Here is a 25,646-nt window from a genome sequence, read left to right as displayed (position 1 = left end):
AAAAGTAATATAAGATTGTGGCTGGATGACCCTAAGGGTGCATAAATATTGTACAAAGAGTGTAAGGTTTCAAATGTTACATAACAAAGCAAGGTGTGCTGGAAGACCAGTTGTGACAATGAGGAACTCATGCTGGGTATTTCATTGCTTGTTCCAGATTGTTGTTGTTGTTGTTGTTGTGAGGGGGGGAGGGCAGGCACTGGGGGATTTAGCTCTGCAATGATCATTCTAAGAAAAACCTAAACAATCCTGTGGTGTATACTCAAAAACCCTTTATAGAGGATGCACATTCTGTTTTGAGTAGGACAGTGTTCTAACTCCATGCTGTAATGTTGTATGATTGTGAATGGTTGAGCAGTGTCTTGGTGCTAAAATGTGATTATGAGGCTATCTGGATATGAAAGGAAAATGACACTATTGTTTGCATAAGGTAATGAAAGATCATGTAAGAAGATACAAGAGGGTTGGAGAAAGAACCTTCTCCTTGGCCCCCCTAAATAGCTTAAGAATCTGGGAGGTAAAAACCTTTATGAGCAACTCTGGTTTAGCAGGCAGGTATGAAACTGGCTATCCATCTTTTTTCTTTTTTTTTTTTCTATTATTGTAGGTGGTGCTGTCAGGTACCTTTTAAGTGAAGTCATGCTAGGGTGGGACTGTCGAATGGTTTGTTGATGTGTACTGCCATCAGTAGTGAGCTGGAGGGGGGTTGTGGTCGGTTGATACAATCCAGGATGTGTTCTGTGTGGTTGCTTTAAGAGTGTGGCAGTGAAGTAAATAAGTCTAACCCCATGCTGTATAAGTGAAGTTGGGACATTTTGGATGACTCTGTTGTAGATCTGTTTTTTGAAAAGTATGGATAATGGTGATGGTAATGATGTGAAAGGATGAGGAAAAGGGGGAATTGGGTAGTGGAATGGGTTTCAGGATGGATACTATGATGGCAAGACTCCAGATGTTTGGGATTGTGTTGTGTAGCCCGGAGGAGTTTAATATACCTGTAAATACTAAAGACTGCATTTGGAAAAAAATGAAGTGAAGAAAACTGATATATTGTCAAAGATAGTTGAGGGGAATTTCTTTATGGTTTTAATTTTCCCTGAATGTCAATGGGAGTGAGGAGTGTGTGGAGAGATATTTCAGGATGGCTTGTGAAGCTTTTTCATGAGTATCATGTATTTAGATGTGGCTGAATTTTGGGTAACCTCTGACTAAAGTTTCATGAATATGTTTGCATGCTTCTGGGAGAAGGAATGCTGTTGGTTTAAGATAGAGTGTTTCATGTGTTGGGGCTGGGGGAGTTGTAAATGTTCTTTACTGTTCACCATAAATGGGTGCTGTTGGTTTCATGGTTCATCACGTTAAAGTAGTGCCTGTTTGCTGTTTTTTCTTTTTGTAAGAAGAAATTCAACAGTATATAAATAACAAACTTCAACAAGGAAAAGCCATATTTACCTTTTCTTTAGGTACATTTGAAATCAAAATTCCAGGATAATTTGGAACAAATCCATATTGCTCATACTGTTGGAAGTTAGCTGCTGCATGTCCCAGAGAGCAAGTGGCAATAATCACTGTCACTACATCGATAACTTGACTAACATCAGTAAAACCTGAAAATAGATATAAATATCTTATTTTAAATGGCATATATTGTATAATGCAGTGCCAAGTACATTTTCACCCATACAATGTTGTTGCATCAGGCTAAAACTGATATAAATGCTGCATCATCCTTAATATCTTGTTCACAGCAGTGCCATAGCTCTTAGAGCACAAATGCTTCAAAGATCTTGAGGAGAAGACTTACCATCCTCAGAATTTCCTGGAATATTCTGTAGTCCAACTCCACTCTGATTTCTTGGTTTAACCAGTTCTTCACGCCACCAACGGAGCTCCCAGTCACCAGAGAGTTTTTCTGGAGTATCTGTTGATTAAAGTTCATTAAAACACTTTGTTGTCAAAGTAGGAGTAAAAAATAATATACTATATTTAAACCTATTTCCTGTAATACTCATGTGATGTTTATCCAGGTTGAACCTCTTTCATCCACCAACTTTGGGACCTGGCCATTGCTAGACCACAGAAAATACTGGAAAACAGAAATTGACCCCTAAGGGAATCCCCTATGTAAACTTATTTCCAACCCCTAGTCTTGCCAGCTCATTCCACATACGTATTGCTGTGTTATCAAAGGTAGAATAAAGCTTAAAATAGGAAATAATACAACCATTAAATCTTTCAAACGAGACTCCTTAGTATTTTGACCAAGTGTTTTTCATGGCATATGATGCCAATACAAGGCGGATTTGTTAGCATTATACACTTGTTCTGGAGCTAAGTTATCCGCTGCCACTAATGTGCAAATTCATTCACAAACTTTGTCACAGCTTTGTGACAAGTAGTTAACGTAACGAATGCCCATAGGCTGGTAGTTGGGTTTGGTTGACTCTTGTTAGTATTGTTGCTTTTCTTATCATCAAGGCAGCCAGCATTGGTTATGCTTCTGAATATCTTTTAGCTTTCTTGGAATTAAGTGAACCAGTTACATTATTCATTGGTGAACATATTAATGAATATTCCTGATTTTTTTGATAAAAACTATATTTTTCATCAAATTTTTTTTCAGTCAATTTCAGGGCCATATATGACAACTTTAGCATCTTTCCCCTTTGAAAAAATATGAAAAAAGTCATGCAAACAACTTCATTTTTTCATATTAGATTAAGAAGAGACCCTTGGGGTACACATACAACAAAATATATAATTTGATGCTGCATGTATACTCAAGATATAATGCTCCCAAACTGAAAAACAACAAAGCTACAGAAAGATATGTGTCTTGACAGTTGCCATATTTCTAACACACCTATTAATGGTATCAAGTATGCAATGCTAACAATATCTGTCTTTTGTTTTTCCCTTCTCATATTTGTTAATAAACATCTTATTATACCAGATAAAAAGATTATGCATAGATGCAGGAAGTAAAAATTACTTGCTGATCTCATGGAACTACAGCTGGATTATTCCACCCATAAAATTTTGAAAGTAGAATGATGTAGTAAAAACTTTTTCAGTAATGCGAGACTATGTCAGACAAAGATAAATTAATAAAGTATTTTAAGCAAGTCTGCATATCCAGTAATGTTATACAATTGGATTCACATCAATAATACAAGATGTCTTGAAATAAACAGAAAACAGCTATGTGTGACAGTTGAGCCATGTTCCCTGAATCTTTTGATAAGCACGGTTAAGCATGAAATAAGTTCATGAATGGTAAAAAAAATTCCGGTAACTATAAATGGAGACTTCAGAATAAACATAAGAAAAGCTAATACATATATATATATACACACACACACATATGTGGTATACCGGGGTCGACGTGGTGTCAATGGACTGAAACAGGCATGTGAAATGTCTGGGGTAAACCATGGAAAGGTCTGTGGGGCCTGGATGTGGACAGGGAGCTGTGGTTTCAGTGCATTACACATGACATCTAGAGACTGAGTGTTAACAAATATAGGCCTTCTTTGTCTGTTTTCCTGGTGCTACCTCGCTGAAGCAGGGGGTAACGATGCTGTTTTCGGTGGGGCAGGGTAGCCCCAGGAATGGATGAAGGCAAGCAAGTATGAATATGTACATGTATATATATGTATATGTCTGTGTATGTATATGTATGTATATATGCATATGATGATATGTATATATGTACGTATATATGCATATGATATGTATATGTGCATGTATGGGTGTTTATGTAGATATATGTATATATATATATGTGTGTGTGTGTGTACATGAGTGAATGAGCCATTCTTTGTCTGTTTCTTGGTGCTACCTCGCTAATGCGGGAAATGGCAATCAAGTATAATGAATAAATAAATAAATATACCAATGTACATAAACAAAAAGTGTAATGTTACTTGAATAATGTTTCATCCAACAGTTTGGAAAATTCTCATCTACAGAATATTTGTCGTATTCTGTAATGCACTAACATTGCAAGAGTTTGTTTCACTTTCAGCTAAAGAGTGTATTAAATAGAATATGCATTCACGACTAAATAAAAAAGTGACATACCATAATGATGAGAGACAACAGTGGTAACATATTTCTTGATGGCATTATACAAAGGAACACCATCATCTCTGTAAGGGTAATATGGGAGAACATTCTCATCCAAGACTCCTCGAGCCTCCAACTCCTTCTCAATTTGGCCTTCTCGGTCGAATCTCCAGCATTCAAAACCTCGCCTCATAAGCTCAAAGATTCCCTTTACACCTTGAGTCATGCAGTTATCAACCCATCCACCAACAGATACCAGCTTTTCCAGTCCTCTCCTACAAGAAGTAAAAAGACAATAAGATTTTAGTGCTACTAATTTTTGTACAAAGTATGTTACATACAAAAGGAAACTTAAAACTGACATACATTTTCAATCTAAATCTCATTTTTATGAATAAAAAGTCTATAAGTAGTAGATTAAATAATCCTGGTCACCTATTGCAACAATGACATAAGAAACGAAATGGATTTTCTCTGAATAAGATTATTTTTCTCTGGTTATACATTATGTCAAGTAGAGAATAACTAAGTGGTCTGTTTCCCATCCTTAAATTCTGATTTATCCATGAGAGGATGTTAATTTTCCATATCTCTCTAACCTTCCTACACCCCTATTTTTCTTTGATTTTTTGGATGCCTTCTTATTTCTCCCTAATGTACACATACTGAGGTAACTCATGTTGTTTTCACTTCTTTTTCTCATTCAAGCATTAAGTGGCTATTATGTAAATATAAGAAATCATTTTCATGCATAATTCTTCAGCAACAGTTTCAGAATCACCTGAAATGATTAGCAACGTTATTACTGGTGTTACCAAACTATGCCTGCTTGAGGGCAAAGGCTAAATATAAAATAAACTGTGTAAATTGTCAAATATATAACTTTATACTTTTTACAGACTTTAACAAATTAGGCTATTTGTTGCTTGTTCCAAAGGCTTCCTCGATAAAATGGGAAAGGCAGTTAGGTACGCAAAATAATACAAAGTCTTCAACAGTGATACAGATACTTAATCAAGACTAAAACTTCAGAGAATCCTCAGTATATAATTGTCACAAGACTGAAGCAGTTCTTTTTATTTCAGCAAAATGAATGAAACTCCTCAGGTTGTAGCTATCAAAGAAAATGATGTGAGGTTGTTATGTTGAGGATGAACAATTCAAAACCATGAATTTCTGCAAGTTGGAAAAAGGATAACATGGTAAAATTAATGATATAGGTACTGTATCCATACACTGACAATTTGGGCAGCTTGTGCACGTGCATATCTTCTCTAAGAAAAATATTAAATCATTGAGTTGGATACAAGAGCCCATTAACCAACGGCAATTAGATGAATAACATACAATCTTGGTTCCATAATTAAAAAGCTCTGATGAGTAAATTATAGCATTTACAAATGGAAGTCCCATATATCTAGCTGTTTTGAGTTAGACTGTGATAGTTTATGTGTGAAATTCATTCAGAACTGCTACTGTCAAGCAGCAGATATACATACAACGTAAGGAAAGTGATAAACTGCCACAACAGGTCAGATGCACATTCGTGCAGATATCAATGCTAATTTTTAGCTTTCGTTTCAGTTACTTGCTGAGAAAAAGACCACATATCTTTTCACATTCTTTTATAATGAGAGGGCATATATTTCAAGATATCATAGCTGCATCTAAAATTAATTTCCAACAGGTAGCTCTTTATGTTATCTGAATGAGTGTGCTCAACTATATACTAATGAAATATACATGTATGAATTAGTTGCAGATACAAGATATATCAACTTACGTATTGATAGCAAGCAGGAAAAGGAAGTGGGGTGCCATTAGTTTAAACAATGGATGTGATGGAGATAGGTTTCGATTTGTGCAAATGACCACACCCTCCATCAGCAGATGTGTGTAGCCCAAATGTGTCAAAGCTTGGTGATGTTGTGCTTCTGCATTATTGTAGAACATTTTTGCAACCAACCAGGTGTTTGGTGCATCATTTGGTGTGTATACCTAAGAAATAAAAAACAATTGTAGGATATATAAAACAAACCTAACAAATAATATTCTTATGCTTAACATGGTCTCTGATCTTTGAACAAGGAATTCATATTATTATTTTTGGAGAACTGGGGATAATTAAAAATTTTTTTTTACCTCAATTGTCTCCATTCTCCTAATGTGTTGGAGTCTAATGTTTTGTAGAGACTGAATATCTTGAACACAAAATATTGCATGAAATGATTACAACATATAACAGTTGTTATCATTATTAGTATTTATATCAAAGTATAAGAAATAATTCTTTTTTTAAATTATGGCATGGGTGGCTCCATACTTACAGCCCTTAGAAATCTCTTTCTCTCATCCCCTTAGCACAAGATTATCAAAATCTTTCTCTTTTACATTTCCTGTTCTAAAGCTTGGGCAACAGAAGAATATTCGTCTATGTCTCTGATGCCCATTCCCCCGTGAACTCCCATCAAGGGGATGGCCACTGCAAAAGTCTCTACTCATCCCTGTCCTTACATGCCTCCCTCTCATACACCATTCCATGCTTTCTTCTACCATTTCTCTCCTTCCAGTACTCTTCCTACCTATTTCCCCATGTCATGGGTGGTTTTCCTCTCACAACAACCCCATCAATTGTTCTATAATTGAACATCATACACTCTCCGTGTAAACTCCACATCCTGCATTCTTTCCACATATTCAAACCACTTCAAAGTATTATATTTCACCTGGTCTATCTCTCCATAATTTATTCCCTTTGCATTCCCTGCCATACCACATCTCTCTTACATTTCCTCACTTCTCTTTCCATTCCAATCTAGTCATACTAATAGTGACAATGATATACTTACGGGGTTATCATGTCCACTTTTTTGTTTGAGTTGTATGGCGATGGGCAGCAACCTGTCTTCCTTGTTTAGATAGAAGAGTGCCAAGGGGGATGCTAGCTGTAAAAAATAAGTAAACTGTTTGCAATCCTCTTAACATAGCTTCAAAGTTTGGGAAACAGAGTAAGCAGACTGCTAATGATGCAAACATCAGGGAAAACTAAACTTCATAATGCTTTCAAAATGATGTCATGTTGAAAATAATCCACTTTGCATAATTAACTTATTGGAAATATTCCACATAATTAAATATTACTGGATTACTTTTGGATTACCATACCTCACGATCGTCCTTGCACTCCAGATTATCCATTATTTTTAGGTCACAGATGAAAATCTTGTTTTTCTCAAGGGCCTCAGCTAAAGACATATCTAACAACCCTTTCACTGTGTCCTCTGTCACATCAAAACTGTAAATAAGGTGGAATCTTATTAAAACAAATATTTTAATTAAAAATTGAGTTACAAATGCTTCCTTAGAAACTTAAATAAAGGCTGTGTAAGAGGAACTAAATATGGAAAGAATTTCAGGAAACCCTTAGTCATATTTCTTGATTCTTTTAGTTCTTAATCAATTCACTGCCATACTGGTAAAGCATATTTTTGAGGCATGTAGTTATTCAATGCCCTGCATTGATGAAAGTCATATGGAACAACCTCTGTAAGTATGAATAACCCGGAACAGGAATTTAAATTTTGAGGACTATCTTATATGGGTAGATTTTGACAAGCTACAGAATATAAAAACAAAACAAAAAGAACTGAGCATACTGTAACCAAAAGCACATCAGGATATATTTTATAATGAGACAGATCTTTTGTCATTATTTTCATTCATATAAGACAGTAAATCCCAGTGGGTCTCTTAATTCTTTTCTAGAATGAAATATTCCTAAAGAAAAAAGTGATTTCTTTAATTTTGACAAATTCTATGTCAGTAATATGTCATTCTACATCAGTGTAGTGGTGTTAGTGGGAAATAGAATAGATGTATTAAATGTTGCTTCAAGAGACAATATGCATGAAAAAAAAAATGGAGAGAAAGAGGGACTTAAAAACACAACCAGAAGTGTGAATTTGAGTGACAGTGAGTGAATGATAATGGATATAAGAGGATCTCTGTGAGTGGATGAGAAATGACAGGGATAATGAATATCACAAAAATGAATGTGTGAGAACGATGAGGAGTGTATCTAAGCAAAGAATATGGGAAGGTGAGTTACTAAACTTCAACACTTACTTCTCAGGAATCTCCTTGCAAAGACTAATAACATTAGGATTGACACCCTGAAGTCTTTGAAGCCCAAACCACCAGTCCTCTTTCCATACTTCCATGCACTGAAACATGTAACACTTATAAATTCTAAGTTACCAGAAAGGCTCATTTTTTTTTTATTTTGAAGTCATTCTATGTGTATTAATTGTGGAAACAAAAATTATCTAAATCCTTAGACTACAATGAAGTTGTTCATTTGTATCATAATAATTTACTGTTCAAGTTAGTAAACCTTAGGTAAAAATGATGTTAAAAACTTCTATACTAACGTAATGAAAATGACCAATTATATAATTCAAGTGTACACATAGTTCATAACAATTACTGCATAAATAAGCTGTCCTACTTTTCCCTACATTATGAAAGAAATTTCCTTATACAAAGGATACAGCTTGTACATGAGAACTGTGAGGATGAATAGTCTTAATTCAAAAATTAAAATCGTACATAAAAATTAAATGTACACCCCTGAATGATATAAGTTTTATCAGTTTTCGTAAGTTTCCAAAAATTTTACCAAAATGAAATTAAAAAATCAACATAACAGCACTGGAGCTAACCTCAGGTTCTCCCAGACCTTGTTTGTAAACCTTCTTTAAATCTTCTAAGGTGTTCCACTTGCTCGTTGTCCACTCTATAAACTTAGTCTGTGTCAAAAGGTTCATTTTTTCTGTTGCAAACGTCCACTGCAAAATAAAGGCTTATTTAATTTCCAGTCATGTTGGTTCATCTTGATGATATCATCATGAGCAATTAGAGAGTACAACTATATCATTTTTCATCTTTTTATAACTGAGTATAACTGTACCAGTAAAGGAATGAAGATAACTTCATGTAAGGGCTCGGTATTCAGTACAGTACTTACATAATACTCCTCCGAGAACTTTTCATCACTTGGCAAGTTTTCAATCTGGAAAGAAAAAGGAACAGTGTTATTAATCATATACAGGAGGTTTCCATGCAATACATTGCTATGAACGTAACTGTCCTAAAAGGTAACACATCGTTAGCAGGTGCTTATGGACTCCACCTGCTATTAGTGACATTATTCAAAAAGTCATCCTGGGCAATGGATGGAAAGGAGTACAGTCTCATTACGGACCTTCTTACACCAAAGGAGTCCAAAGTCCATCATTTCCCTGCCCTTGCGGGAGGTGCAGCCTCAGAGCTGCAAAAACCCTATATTACAATGTATAAGAATAACGTTATTGTTTCACATATCACCTGTTGCCGGTTCGTACATCAAGTCCCCGCTGAATTTTCAGTGACTGAAAGGAGGAATATGTAGAAATCTTCTACATTCAGTATTTAGCTTATGAATAAGGTCTGTATTAGCTACTATATGTCTTTCAGTTATAAGATAGAGATGATAATTCCTGAACAGAAAAATGTCCACGGTAGTTTGCAATTCAAAGAATGTAATCACTCCGGAAAATTTACAAACTTGAATCAGAAAAGCACCAAAAGCTTCTAACAACCCAAGTGCTTGTTTATGATGAAGACGGTCAGTGGTATACCTGAAACAACCACTAGCACTGCCCAGAAAAAAACTTTCCGTAAACTTGGCATGCGCAATAATTCAATATACTGTGCACTGGAAGACAACGCTTAGGAAATGTTAACCTGCCCTCCCTGTCCCCTCCTTAAATTCTACACAAGGAGACAACACTTAGGAAATGTTAACCTGCCCTCCCTGTCCCCTCCTTGAATTCTCTGTCTTTCCGTTTACCATAAACTCCCGTGTTACTGGAATTCTTATAAGATGGACTCAATAAGTCGTTTCGGAGAAACGTAAACTGATGATTTATGACCCGTTATTCCCACTGTCTCCCTGTAACATGTTTGGTTCTGGTTATATGCATGTCAAGTAACCGAGTTCATACGTTTCTTAATAGAACAATACACAAGATTTTGTTTAGTCATAAATATGTAACTTCGTTAAGGTTTACTACCCGTTGTTCCTCTTTTTAACCATACACGAAACTTTTCGCTGCACAAGAAGCTGATAATCATAATAATCATTAACAAATTTTAAGAATACTTTGCGTGATGGTTGATAATAGCGAGTTCGCGATTTTAATGTTTTCTAACTTTATATATATATATATATATATATATATATATATATATATATATATAATATATAATATATATATATATATATATAATATATATAATTTTAATGTTTTCTAACTTTATATATATATATATATATATATATATATATATATATATATATATATATATATATATATATATATATATATATATATATAAAGTTAGAAAACATTAAAATCGCGAACTCGCTATTATCAACCATCACGCAAAGTATATATATATATATATATATATATATATATATATATATATATCCACCAGGACCTTCTTCCCAGGAGCAAGGAGCTCCAAGGCTGCTCTGCTTCCAGTAGCAGGCAAGCGATGGACTCCTTTGAAGTGTGTTCTATAAGCAAACGGTATTAACAGTGATGCTGCTTCGCCAAAGGTGACGTTTTACTAGCGAAATGAGCTACTTCTGGCGGAATCCGGTATCACACATGACTTCTGTGTACTGGTTAATGTTACTGACCATGAGTCAGCACGGGGTTGCACCCGTATGGGTTCCAATCCAGGGCGTGGCAGTCACCCTAAACATAACCCCGGTGTGTGTGTGTGTGTGTGTGTGTAAGTACATATTAGTAAAACCATATGTATACACAAGATTAAGAAACGGGGCAATTTGTACATATTACTAGTTATGGATTATATTTGAAAGTACAGTTAATAAGATGGTGGTCCATACATTAATCCTGAGATTTTTTTTCAGAACATCCAAGATATCACACCGTATTACGTATGTTCAAATGTTTGTGGTAATTTCTAAAATAAGAGTGAAATCATCATCTGTAGCCTATCTTCCTTATCGCACGTACATGTTCATTACACAATGCATGTTTATATCAATATCATGACGGAACGAGAGAAAAAAATTCCAATTTGCGCGTAACCTCAGATAACCGGTATTGGTTATACGTAGTACTGATTAAAAAAAAGTTCCTGCAGCGTTCAGAGAATATAGCTACCTACTTCATTACACAGTAAGAACGCGGCTCCATCCACGTAAAAAATTTACAAAACATGCAGGCGAGAACAGTCATCGTTTGACTTAGCTCAGCTTGGGACACCATGGAGGAGGGAACTCAGCCATCCTATGCCTAGCCTTGTCTGACATTACCATTCAGGAGGGAGCTTCCCACCCTGTGCCTGGCCTAGATGCTACACTGTACTGTAAGGAATTTATTCATCCTATAATTTGCTTGGCGTGTCAGACCAAGAAGGCCTGGAGCTCCATCTTTCCATAATTCTCATTGGTATCAAACCCACTCACTTGCTGTCTTATGGTTCGCATAATAGATATCCCATAACTCGCTTTTAACATGATACGTAACTTTATGTATCTCTGCTGTACTACAATACACCTAACCAGCTAATTAAGTAAAAAAAAAAAAAAGCAACCTAACCAATCCGTAACTGGCTGACTTATTCAGACATCCGTGACTAGCCAAGTTGCTCACCCAATCCCAAACTATACAACTTATTCAACACAACATAATTAGCCTTGTTATCTAACCAATCCATGACTATCTTTGTGATACACCTAATCTAAAACAAGCCTAATTCTGCTAATCTGTAACTTACATAGTTAAAAACATTCCATAACTAGCTTAGTTATACTATTTATATTTAGACCATGTATATTCAACCAATCCATAACTACCCCAGCTATTCACGCAATCTATTATTGACCTAATTAAATGAATTCATAACTAGAAACAGCCCATGTGGTTTCAAAAGACAATCAGTTAATTTGGCCATCCTAACCACGCCAAATACTATAAATGTTGTTTTTGTTCATGAGAAAATGTCAGTCACTATCTTTTCTGATGCCTTTATCAATTAGACGGGAAATACATGCTTCATAGACTCGAGAACACTTATCATCTTATCAAGAGCCCCCTCTTTTATCATTCAAGGTGCAATCTCTCTTCCGAATCAATCGAAAAATACTTTGGGAGAATCATTCGAAAAATACTTACTTTCTCAGAATCTTGAGAAGCACATGTTCTATCGATCAAAACACGCAACGTCTTCCGTTTTATCAGCAATCTTCATATCTTACTCTCTCAGTCCCACGTATTACATCATTACTCAATAAAACCCTGCCTCGTTGAAAAGTAATGATATACCAAATGTTTTTTAAGACCATCTCAGACCACCTGTTTTCAGAAATCAACCAGGGTATATGAAACGGTCTAGGGACACCACGGAAAGGTCTGTTGGGCCTGGTTGTGGACAAAGGGGATCTGGTTTCGTTTCATTATACATAACATTGTACTGTGCGGGGTGGGAGTTTTATACTTGTCTAATAGGCCCTGAGTGCGTATGTTTGATGAACACAGGGTAGCACGGTCTCTGTAAGTGTTTGTGCGGTGATTGTGACAAGCCAATGAGGAAACAGTGTGTCATTACTAGGTGGTCACAGTGCTGGCTTCTGCAGTCGTGTCTGTCTCAGGAAGAAAGTGTCAAGAAATGTCATCAGGGTGTGAAGCACCATTGTCTCGGATGTCACATGATTGCCGTCTGACTCCGTCGAGGGTCCGCATATTAAATACAAATCACCATAACAGGCATTACCAACATGATACTACACCACCAAGATTAGAGCACGAGGAAAGTTCTCGTTGAACAGCATGTTTATGTTGGCTATACTGGCAGCGTGCCCACCTGCCAATACCCAGCTGTTAGCTCACCGGGATCTAGATCAGACGTAGCGTCTATTCTGGTTGTTCCTGACTGGCCTCCAATGTATACAAAATAGGAGCTATTTATGACTGGTGTTGACGTCTGAATGCAAGCTGTGTGTGGATTCGAGCTGTGTTGGTTATTGATGTCTAGATGTTACCCATATACACAATTTGTGGTTATTAATATAACCTTTGTATAGGTTCAAATAGTGAAATTTTACAGGTCCTTTCTTGTTTGTTAAGGTCAGTTCTTAATATAAAATAATAACGCAAATCTGTAGTTTTTCGTGCTGTATCCGTTTATCAATGTCTCATGAATGGCATAAAAGCGCAAAAGAACACGAGTTTGTGACTTTTAAAACAATCTTGAGGGGAGTGGAAGAATGGTAGCGTCACTAGTCGTAACGTTTAAGTATTGCAATGACAAACCAAACTAATAACGTAAGATCAAGATAAAGGTGATGAAGATCATTTTCATTAATCGCATCACAATTTTTCATACCTGGACTACTCTATTTTGATATTAGCAAGTCTGGACAAACATAATTCATATGGAAATCCAACAGTATAACGCGCAAGTCATCCTAGGGAATGATGTGTATTCGAAGGAACAAGTAATCATGTGATGGGTGAGATGTATTGCCTTGTGTTGGTACCATTCGTAACTAAACCTTTTCAAAGGTCATTAAAAAACAATATGCCTTAAAATTATAACCCTAGCTGCTCAGGAACTTGCCTTAGGCGATTAAAACATGACAAAGGATTTACTTTTGAGTACTTACGTCCAGATATTGAAAGTACCTACGTACTTACGTCGTGAATAAGATGTATACAATTTAGACCATAAAATGAACTAAAGTACATACAATTACAAGTGAAAATAAGATCACTTGCAAAGCGTGAATAACCTCTGAAAACATAGTTAAGTAAAGGATTCCTATCGTGATGTATATCATGTACTGAGTATCGTTACTGGTTCCTGTAATCAAGTAAATCACGAGCCATGCCACTTAGGATACAAGTATGAGTAATTAAAATGAGACGGTGAATGTGGATAATGTTCACCGAGATTCAGAACCCGTGTGTTAACTAAAAAAAATATGCCTTTACCTGTGCGGGGCCACCTTCAACCTTCTGCTCGTATTTGTAGTCCTCTCTTTTGAGCATAATGTCCTCTCGTCGGGCCGTGAAGTTTGGGTCATGCTGAGGCAAGAAACAGTCGTGCATGTGTATGCAGTACTTCTTGTGTGCGGCCACCCATCTCTGCAGGGGGAATACCCATACTCTATCACCGCTACTAGACTTATGCACAGTTTCGGGAGCCTCCACACCACTGTCCTTAGGTTGACAATTGTTAACGCCGTTGGTCAAGGATTCCTTCGTCTTACGGTTCTCCGTCAAAACTTCTTCAACTTCGATACGATCAAGGAACCATGCGGCGGAGCCTCGCTTGGATCGCTGGCCAAATAAAAAGTTCGTGATGGTAGCCACAAACGTAATATCAGCGAAGTTGTCCCTCCACACGTCCACCTTTACGATAGGACCCTGGAGACCACAATTCTCCTTGACATCCACGGTGGTGGTGGATCCACGCTCGTTGTCGTTGTGGAACACTTTGTTGCAAGCTATTGGATCCGATTTTTGTCCGTGAATGTCGTGTAACACTATATACACGTTGGAGTCCGTGCCAGCACCTCGGCGGTCACCTGTGATAACGTGAACACGATACTGGGGGTCTGCTCCTCCAAGCATGTCACTCACGTAATCACGTGAACTGGTGAACATATTTCTCAGCCTGTTCATGAGGTATGGCATTGTGCTAAATGAGTGACCGTCGGATCTCAAGTAACGTACTGTTTAATCCTAGCGAGTTGTATGTTGGGAGATGGATGTTAATATCACTACGGTTTTTTTTTTACGTGGTTTCTCAAGAGTTTCTGTACCTATAATATATGACCAACAGTAGCGCAGGTCCACGATCTCCAGGGTCAAGGTGATAAACACTCGTATTCAGGTTCGGTGTGCAAGTTTTTCACTAGATACAGTATCAATCTTCAGATCATCTTGCAAAGGGAACCCATCAGTTAGTTGATGATCAGAATGCTCCGTCACAATTAGTGGAGTGAGGAAAAAATCCACAAGTAGTGGAGTCGAAGCCTGGAGATAAGTACAGGACGTCCTTCCTCAGCAAACTCAGCGCACCGAATGACATGCCTGGGGTGGAGAACTTCCCTGCCGCCTTAGTTGGAACCGATGCCAGTTCGTACTTTTTTACAGATTATTTTACGGAACGCCAGAACGTTCTTTCCCTAAAACACTAACCGTGCCTTCTGGTTACTACCCCAGCCATGATATGAATTTGGTTTACTGGTGTTTATTTCATGTTAAATATAATTTCTAAATAATTTCCCCTTCACCTCGTTTCGGAGCGAAATCCTTCTACTCAGGCCCTTACAACGGGCATGTTTAAGACGAGTTTTAAATACGATTCGGACCGTGTTGTACACCACACTACCTATCATTCTCTTCATGATAAAAGTTGTGTTAGATACGAAATTTTGTTCGGCGTTTGCTGAGAAAGATATAGATTGGAATTTAATCTGCCGCTTTCGCCCATTTGCAAAAATTTCTCTCGCACATTGGTGCATGGTGGGCATCTTTCGCTACAAGCCTTTATTACGTATTCAGATATGAATCATCATATATTATGAAGTGAATTCTATATTGTTTTCTGATAAACATGTCTATTCATGTGCCACTTGCACCAGTCTAATTATATCATTTGATATAACAGAACTCAATACCATTTCGAGCAACCCACAAACTCAGTCTGATTATATTTCTTTTTAACTCTAACTTAACAGAACTTAAGAGTGATTATCTAGCGAAAACTGCCCCTCAGCCGCGAATGAGCTCGAGATACGGATTTTCGCGTACACTGAATTTCAAACGTCATCAAACAGAAGATTCGTATGGAACGTGTTTTCACCATTAACACCAGTTGTGTACCGGACAAATCTGACGGTAGTGGACGCCGTTTTTTCGTCACTTTCGTTCCTGGGCTGATTACGCAACAATTCAAAGCGGTTACGCTATGGCCGAGTTACAGGGTATTTCTAATAGATATGGAGTTCCCCACCCCTCCCCGTTTTTTTTTTTTTTTTTAGCGTTGCTGGTCAGCGTTGTTACATTTATTGTTTGGTATATAAACTTACTCCAGAACAGAACCATTGACACTGCCGTGGTATCATAAAGTTTACCAAGAAGCATTGTAGTGCATCGATGAATACTTTCAGTGTTAGCGACGAGGCCAAAGGTATTGCTCTCATTTTGTTGTAAATCATGGCAAGTGTAAACGTTAAGCAGCCTATAACGTAATGAATAACAGGAGGAACCAAGATGTAGTACAGTTCATAAAAGCCATTATCATATTAAGACTACTATATCTGAGAACAGTAATTGCTGGGTGTGCATTTTCTACCTCTATACTTCAATTTCTTTTTTCTATCGCCCCTGTTGGCCCTTTATCCTCGTTAGTTGTATTCACAGAACGGAGGATATCATGAAAACAAAGGTATATGTGAGCGGAGGCTGTTCCAGAGGATGTGCAAATTTGGGGTCCACTTTTTACAAGGGTGTGCCAGTACACAAAGAAGTGACCGTGGCTTTTGCCCTCTGCTCATGGAGAACACCGTAAGAAATAATTACATGTTTAATTAAGACGACATGTGACTCAGGAAAAAAAGATAATTGGATTACGGAAAGACGAGGTGAAATTGCTGCGTATCGTAAGGTGTAGGTATCATGATGCTATATAATCATATCGGCTGTAACTTCCCTCAAGGGTACTTAGCTCCTGTACTTTCCCTCTCGGAGTTTATTTCAGCAACGGTTCCTCCTGTATCGCGTCTGCCTCGGGCAGTTCTTCATTACCTTCATGAATCCCAACAGAAGCGATGAAATGGAAAGCAGTAACATAGGAACTAGGTCAAGGATGGTTAGACCTTCTTGGAATTCCATCGACACTGAAGGAATATCCCGGGGAACACGAGGAGAAAGTGGCCGGAATTATACCACCCTGCGAGAGAGGTTGGGTGAGAGGCGCTGGCTGGGACGCGGTCCACGATGAAGGTCGTGCCAACTCGTCTAGTCATCACCCCGCCTATGCGTTCCGGTTTGCGCCACCTCACTCGCCATCACGTTCATACACCTAACTTATAATTTGGTGCTATTGAATGACCCCTTTTCCCCCCGTACCATTCTTCTACTACTCTCACTGTATTATTTTTTGTCGTTTGCAATGTACAGGTGTAGTGATCACTGAAATTACGTAAGCCTTAGACGAATTGTGATTCATAAAAATCTTCGATGGGTGGCTGTGGTGAGCAATGAAGTGAATATAAGCGCAAATTTCGACTAGAATATTTAGACATCAAGAAAATATAGCATGCTAATTTTCAGTCTCGTATTTTAGCACGGTGTTTTACGTATCCTGATATTTTTTCCCCGATATAAAAGTGAACAACTAGATGGAATGGAAATGAAAGTTTACGAGACAACAAAGTTGCTCCGTGAAATACACGTGTAACCTTCTTATGTCACAAGTTCTGGGAAAGACTGATTATCCCTAGAGGAATTTTCATGTGCGGGAATTCTCAGCCTTTTCACACAATCCATAGGACAAACTGCCGTCATTGTTTTATATTTATCAGGCCGTAGCTTAGTAGTGATCACAGACTCCACGTTGATGTCATATAACGCATAATTGCAGCCTAGCATACGCGACATTGAGACATCAAGAATTTTCGAGTGAGGTGTCAGAAGCAGTCTAGACACCCGAAATGTTTGTACCGGGAGCGTGGGGTGGATGTCGCATTTCTGATGTCGTATGTAGTGGCATGATCGACGCTGCTGAACCACCGCATCCGCATTGAGATAAGAGGGACAGGTATCTTCGTAGCGGCTTGGTGGACCTACTGTTACGTGTTATGTGATGTATTATCTTAAAGGGTAAGTCGGTGTTTAAAGCATAACTTTTCAACTAGGCTTCGCTGCGCAGGAGAGCTTAGATTCGTTCGCTGACCCAGACAGCCTAGCCAACAAAAGTCAAGTATTCTATACCGGAGCGTATGACTTGTTTACTTTGAGGTTATAGCTATAAATAAGGATTAGTTTTTCAAGACAAGACACTAAGTATTTTTCGCTAGTTCAAGATGGGAGTCTGTAATGAGATTTCTTGTTGGTGAGTCATTGTTTAACATTGTTCCTTGCTGGCTCACGCTCGCTTTCCGACCTTGCATAATGCTGACGTTCCTCAGGTTGTGTGTTGCGTGGGCGAAGCGGTGACCGGGGCCCCTGAACACAGTGGTACGACCCCCTTAGGTATGGTGACCTGACCTTTGCCCTTCAGGACCAGGTCACCATACCCAAGAGTCCTACCATTGTGTTCAAGGATAGTACCGCTGTGTTCAAATATTGCACCGATTGAGAAGGGGCGAGATCTTATGGAATCAAACGCAAACGGAAGATGGGAGATAGAAAGAGAGGGGGGGGGGGGAAGAGGTCACTTAAGACCAGCCAACCGTGCTCAAGAAGGAAGGGGGAAAGGAGGAAACAGGCGCGTGTGAGGTGAAAGTAAAAAAGAAGAGGGTGGAATGTAGACCTTTTGGACAACTCGCCCGGAGCTTAGCAGGATGGTTTGGGCCAGGAATTTACCCTCCCAACCCCTAGGCTCCATTGGAAGGATCTCTGCATCATCTTGTGTTAACACACACACACACACACACACACACACACACACTTGAACCACTTAGACTTGGTGGACAAGGTGCCATACACACATAGTGAGTGTGTGTGTGTGTGTGTGTATGTGGTGATAGTATCATCTTTAACGCCTGAAGAAGCTGATTAATGATTCTTCCGTTGGTGATCGTAGCTTGGCGTTTGTTTACGACTTTAATAACCCTGGCAGTCAAGCCCACAGGAATGCGACAAGAACTTACAACGTTCAGGGGAATTTGGGATATGAGGAAAAAAGGTAAGCTCTCAACCAAACCACTCAGGAAGGGGGGGAAATGGAAGTCATGATTACGCATAGATTTCCAAGAGGACATGATGACGTTAACACATACGCTTTTCGATGCCAGAGGAGAGATTTAAAACAACAGATTGCAACTGAAAGCTGGACAGGCTGGAGGACGTGAAGAAGCACTTAAGAATCAGAATCATGAACCCGTGAAACAAGAAAAGCCAAGAACTAGCTGAACGCGGCTGCCAATCAGCACTCAGGAATTCAAGAAAAATTTTGCTAAAGAAATAGAAAAAAAAAAGAAAAAGAGGCTAGGCTCCACTGGTGTAAAACTCCCCCGCATTGTACATATAGTTGATTATAGATGGGTCATTATAGACGAGAAAAGCAGTGACAGCCTGGAGAACATTTTACATCGACATCAGATATCCTAGCACTCATCCTATCTCAGGATTAGGTAATGCTGCATTAGCCTCTGGTGACCTGGAATGCTGTAGTCACTCTTCGCTATTCCTCTGGTCCTCCAAATAAGTGAATGAATGAATGATTTTCCTCATGAAGCTTATATTATTACTACTCAAAGTATATGATATCTTGTCATATATATATATATATATATATATATATATATATATATATATATATATATATATATATATATATATGTAACTTCACAAGTTATATGGAAATTCACGGGATTTTATGCTGTTAGTGACTCACGGCTGACCCATATTTGTGTGCGTGTGTAGTAAACGTGGCTGCGTCAGCAGACGTGTCCAGCGGCTGCCCCGCCTCACAGTAGGAAAACCCGCGAAAGGTCCTCTCAGGGATACAATACCCGTAACAGTAAGAAAATCCCGCGTCTCCATGGACGTCAGTGTACATCGTCTACGTAAGACCTGACCTTCACTTGATGTCCCGCACTAGCTGGGTTAGTGATGAATTGTGGGTAAGTCGGAAGGGGACCCTTCTGGTCTTAAACTTATCTTTGTTGATCCCCACCGAGCACGACGGCACGACCCCTCAGTATACGAATGCACGACTTTTGGCTTTACTGGTTCTATTTTTAACCTGGTTACCACTCAAGAGCTTATGTGCAAGGTCGCGCCATTGTGTACACTGTACGAGCCGTCGTGCTGGAGGGAATTGCGCAGTCGTTCTCCAGCTAGTAAAACTCAGGACGTAAAGCAACAAACAAGATCGGGTGGTCTGGTTCCACCACTGCCAGTGGCGCGGTTACCAACTGCCGCCGTACGGGCCCACGGAACGTTCTGGCTTCATGGAAGACCGTATGACGCAAGCTGAGAATTATTTCCTAGCAGGCATTAACGCTGTATTGCTTTGAGTGTTGTATGTGTAGCTGGGCTGAAGAGGGAATCCCAGACTTTGTCGTCATTGCGCGATAACCCGCATTAGACGTGTTAGAAGAGCAATGAAGATTAAGTGTTGGGAGGAGCGTTTTGGGAGTTGAGTATGGTCTCTTCCGTTTTCTACGCCGAATTGCTAATTAAGGGGACGCTAAGCTAAAAACCAACCATTTCAGACGCGTGAACCGCTTTGTACGATGATGATGGCCTAGCCTTTGACCTGATCGGAGTCAGGTCAAAGGCCAGGTCATCATACTGAAAGGTCGTTTCATCGTACTGTAGAAGGTGGCACCGTTAGGATTGGATCGTCGCACTCAAGGGTCGTGCCGTCGAATATAAGGGTCATCCCATCTTGTTTAGGGGTCGTAAGATTGTGCATGCGAGTCGTAAAAATACATATAAGGGTAATATTGTCGTGCTTATCGGTCGCAACGTCGCGTTTAAGGTGTACGTACAGTCATATTCAAGGGCAGCACCGTCATGTTTTAGGACGCCTCTGTCGTGCTCAAGGGTGTCACGCTGTCGTACTCTAGCGGTTAAAATACTGTGATGGTTGCAGTTGTTAATCGCAGTGGTAATTGTAATTCATATGAAGGTAGTGATAATTGGCCGTATCAGTGAAGCATATGAAAGAATGCATCACATATCGGCGGATGATTATCGGCGAAACTTAGGAATAATTATGTGAATTTTGCGTCCAGTCGAGCGTTATGTGCGAGATGCGGAGCGCGTGCGTTTGAAGGGACCCGGCGGATACCGGCATTTAGAATAGAGACTGGGGCTAAGAGGGGAACTTAACAGCCAAACGTAGTGCTGGCTCACTGCACCGCCATCAGAAGCCCCCCAGGTGATATGACCACCAATGGGAAATAGCAAACATCCTCTTCAGGGGTTCAACACAATTCCAAGGTTAAACACGTTTCAATGCATGGACGCCACGGGCGGGGGGTAGGGAGGGTGGAGGAGGAAATGTATCATTAATGAGCAGTTAGGATCGTAATGGATGAAGAGCAGCATTTCCTGGTTACCGCGACAAGCCAACAGGATGTTACACCACGCAGTACGACAGCAGGTGTTCTCATTCAAGCACTACTGCTTGCCCAAGTGGTTTGCAAACCCGTGTGCCGCTCGCGACAATGTCCTTCAGTGTGCGGTGGTACGTGCATTCCCAGTTGGAAAAATAAAACGATTAATCACACTGTCTGAGCAAACAACTGCAGCATTTAAGAAAATATATTTTACGAATCACTTATATGTACGATTATAAAGACACTAAATTTGTTTTACGACACTTCATCATGTGAATGTGCAAGTAGCATTTCTTACCTTCCTGGCAGATAACTTCCTTTTGACATCACTAACCCCACTTATCTATCTGAGAAAATAATTCCTTAATCTCCACCTTCAACACTTAGCCAAAACCAGTTCGCTTGAACTTATACCGAAACTCCAGACTGAAAATAACATAGCCTAACCATAACCTAGTGCGTATAGCGAAACTCCAGACTGAAAATAACTTGCCTAGTCGTATGGCTATACTGACGGCTCTCCCATCTCTGCCACTGGTAGGGCAGGTAGCGTTGCCATTGTGTGTGTAGAAATTCTCTCGTTTTCCTTCATTTCAATGAATAATGGGTTATGATATTAGAATCTGATTTGTTGCGTCGCAAGGATCAAGCAAACTGGAAAATGTGACGTAAAATGAATAAGGGTGAGAAGCAATTGTCCCTGAAAATTAGACTGTGTATAGTTCTTTAGCGTAAAATGAGACTGTATTTCTTGTGATATGTGTAAAAAGCAATGTTTCAACCGATTAATTTCTGGCTTAAATGCGTCAATCTCTTTCTATTGACGAAACTAAAGTATGTACTAATTCTTCCGTTCCGATTAGCATGCCAGTTTGAATTTAAGAGTAACGATTTTTGATTGCTGCTTATCAAAGGCCTCCTCCGTCCACGTTTACAAGAGTGGGACAGCTTACAGCAGGTACTCATTCATCATTAAGCCCCAGAGGGAGAATGAGTTCTACGTTCCCTGGGAGCCGCCTGCCTACTCTGGGATTTGAGCCTGGAACCGTGAGAATCGTAGATCGCATTGCTGACCACCACACCACTACGACTCTGAAATGCAGTGCGTGGGTGTGCTTTATGTTGAGATTTATGTTCATGCTGTTTATCTAATCATTTTGCGGCATGGTCGACATTCCTCAGGAATTGTCTCCTCAGTAACTTATGTAACGTGTAAGTGCGGTATCAGGTGTTCCCTGGTGAGGCAAGAGCTATCAAAGACCCTGGTTGTGCGTTGTGCAGTGTACCAGGAGGTAATGAAAATACCAGTCATCTATACACACACACACACACACACACACACAGATCTTACCTCGTCTTATTTGTATTATCTATGTTCAGAATTGGGAGCTGAATTACCTGTTTTTGCTGTTGATTATTGAGGGAGTCTGTATGAATTTATGTACCGATGACACGGAGAAGAAACGCTAGGGTTGGACCATCATTCATAGTCAAGGAAGCTGGGCGTCGCGGGGATTCCAATGGGGTAGGGGTTAGGGGGTGACACAGGACCCCCATGCAGCTGGCTGCTCAAGGCCAGACAATGTTGCCACACGTCGCTATCGCGTACGCGACAAACCTCCTCTGCACTACCCGAGTCTTCTGTCGTCCTAATTTGTTTGCTTTTACTAAGAAGATTGTGGATTTTGATGTAAATGAATCAGGGTCTTGGTTAGAAGAATTCAGACAAATCTGAATGCTACACAGCGTCACCTACTTTAAAAAAACATCATGTTCCTCACTGGCCAGCGTTCTCAGGGAGGCAACATTTTATAACCTGTCATTATGCCTACTGCTGTATAGCTGCTGCTCCTTTGAGATAAGGTGGGTACCGTGAGTGTGTTATGTACGGGGATAGCCAGCGACAGACTCGCTAAGGATGGGTGTCGCAGGGAGGTGGCTTTAGTCATCGTGGGATGCGCGATAACTGAGCTGCACCTGGGATGATTCTGGATATGCCGCACTTCTCCCCGTCCTGTGGTCGGTGGCGCCAGACAGTGGGTTAAATTACCGTATAGGACATCCACCTGGGAACCGGGGTTTTGTACGGGGAAATCACACAAAAATGAGTGATTCGCCTCAGAAATACCGATCAAATTTTTTTTTTTAAGATATTAAGACAGCAAAGACATTTTCAACCAGCCAAACTAAACCTAAAATTCGCTGGTTGTCCGAAACGGTAATGATATTCACAGTGCACCAAAAAGGCTCAGGGTGAATTACATGGTGAAAAAAATATACACACATGCCACCAGAATAAGATGACAGTGAATGAATGAGTCTTTAAATTACATAGTGAGTGAATTGTTGACATTTCGTGGATGCACTTGGCGGGATATTTCATTATCCTCAAGTGGCTACTTCCTTCCTACCCATCCACCCTCCCGACGCGTCGTCCAGCCACGATGGTTCTCGAGGAACCTCCTATCCCCCTCCCAGCAAGCATCTCAACGCACCCTGCTCTCCTTGAACTCTGGGTTGGAAAATTGTTGTTTCATGCCACAAAGTTAAAAGACCTTCGTGATGGTACAGACGTTCAGAAACGTTTGTGGCGGTGCAGACGTCCAGAAATATTCATGATGGTACGTACAGACTTTTAAGTTCAGAAACGTTTTCTGATTTAATGGATACGTTTGTGGCACCAGTTGTATGATACGGGTTTGAGTATTGCCTGTATTGTGAATGTATATTTTTGATTGATGGAAGGGAAGGTTCGGTGAGTAGTTTCTTCTTTGACCGAGTACGAGGTAAATCTTTCCCCGAACGTTCCCTTCCTTGTGCCCACAGCGGCTTCTGCTAAGGCTAGATGTTTCACCCCAACATCCCTTAAAGCCAAGACCCATCCAGCCAACCTCCTCTTCCCTCCCATCGTACCCAGTTTCATTTAATATTCCAGTCTGCCCTAACGCTCTGGATATAAAAAGAAAACGCAAATTCTAACAGAATTGCTCGGAAAATCTCTTAAATCATCCCCTTATTTATTAGATCATCATAATTGCTTTAGATGATACGCCTTATATTATACAACATATGATATTAGAAAGGAAAACTGTTTAGACATACGTTCAGTTCTGTGAGAAGATGCTGAGGCAAGAGTCCGCTTCATTGGTATTCCCGACCAGTGTCACTGGGAACGCGCGTATTACCAGAACACTCTGTGTGGAGGAGGCCCGGCCGCCCCTTCCTCGATATATATGAATGGCGCTGGAACTGCCATTTTATCAGTATCTTCGTGAATTTCTTATTCTCTTCTTTTCCTCCGGGTTATCAGAGAGAGAGAGAGAGAGAGAGAGAGAGAGAGAGAGAGAGAGAGAGAGAGAGGAGTGACTTTCCCCACCCTCCTCCCCTGAGTTAGTCCCCAACCGCCCCGGTTGGGGAATTTGGAGATGGACCGTTACTCGCTGCCGGTGCTTTGGACTCGGGTACCCTGACCTTCGTGCCAGGCGTCCATATTCTCCCCAGTGTGGAATTGTTGCTACATTAACGCTGCTCTCAGTATCAGCAAAGGTAGGAAGAATGATACTGTTGCTAAGAGAGTTTAACGACGAATGACGCTGCTTACAAATAAAAAAAAAAGGCAATGTTGATTCCGTGTTACATAAGACTGATGAGACGCATCATTTACAGTTATTATTTTACGCGAGACTGTAAAGGTAGGCAATAACAAATTAAAATTAAATGCTCAAAGTTAAGATGTATGACTGAAGAAACTGTTCTCAGCATTATGGAATTACTCTGTACGAGCATTTAATTGCCTGAGGAACGACTATTGTCATTCGAGCCTGTGTGGTGGGACTATTTTTCTAAATGCCTGACTGCAAATGTAGGTTAAGCAGTATATAGTGTGAGTCTCATATTACCAATAATTCTTTTTTTTTTTTTACGTAAATTCCGAGGAGTAAAACGTGTATCTGGGTTATGTATTTGTTGCTGTTTATATGCACAACACTGTGGACACCCTCATGGTCCTCCAGCTAGGGGCCCCACTCCTGTTGCTGCTGTCGCAACTTACTGAGATTAACTTATGTCCCGGATGATGTTTCCCCGCTTCGGCACTCAACCCCTTCGTGCGTGACTAAGGGTCTTGGCTATATAGTGGCGTGAATCCCTTTTGCATGAAGGTACGCGCGCCTTGTGTGAGATGGCGTGATAT

The 25,646-nt window shown here is 39.7% G+C and overlaps 2 protein-coding genes across 6 annotated transcripts in view; one reads left to right on the top strand and one right to left on the bottom strand.

Annotated features, from left to right (window-relative positions):
* The window catches only part of LOC139766330 (uncharacterized), a 194,230-nt gene that overhangs the window by 73,820 nt on the left and 94,764 nt on the right, over window positions 1-25,646 (top strand). The gene's annotated exons all lie outside the window — the stretch shown is intronic.
* Window positions 1-25,646, bottom strand: part of LOC139766322 (polyunsaturated fatty acid 5-lipoxygenase-like) — an 89,392-nt gene that overhangs the window by 3,992 nt on the left and 59,754 nt on the right. For 3 of the 4 annotated variants that reach the window (XM_071694813.1, XM_071694812.1, XM_071694815.1), the window contains 9 exons: window positions 9,095-9,139; window positions 8,790-8,915; window positions 8,194-8,291; window positions 7,234-7,363; window positions 6,918-7,013; window positions 5,852-6,066; window positions 4,084-4,343; window positions 1,805-1,921; window positions 1,453-1,607 (listed from right to left, as the gene is read on the bottom strand). In XM_071694813.1, the coding sequence (XP_071550914.1) occupies window positions 1,453-1,607; window positions 1,805-1,921; window positions 4,084-4,343; window positions 5,852-6,066; window positions 6,918-7,013; window positions 7,234-7,363; window positions 8,194-8,291; window positions 8,790-8,915; window positions 9,095-9,139 (1,242 nt within the window). Of the gene's footprint in view, window positions 1-1,452; window positions 1,608-1,804; window positions 1,922-4,083; window positions 4,344-5,851; window positions 6,067-6,917; window positions 7,014-7,233; window positions 7,364-8,193; window positions 8,292-8,789; window positions 8,916-9,094; window positions 9,140-14,141; window positions 15,240-25,646 lie in introns of those variants that run through there. The other variant, XM_071694814.1, reaches the window with a different exon arrangement.

Source organism: Panulirus ornatus, chromosome 57 (assembly GCF_036320965.1).
Source record: "Panulirus ornatus isolate Po-2019 chromosome 57, ASM3632096v1, whole genome shotgun sequence".
Taxonomy (NCBI): domain Eukaryota; kingdom Metazoa; phylum Arthropoda; class Malacostraca; order Decapoda; family Palinuridae; genus Panulirus; species Panulirus ornatus.
The sequence above is the reverse complement of the archived record's forward strand: the minus strand, read 5'-3'. Positions and strand labels throughout refer to the sequence as shown.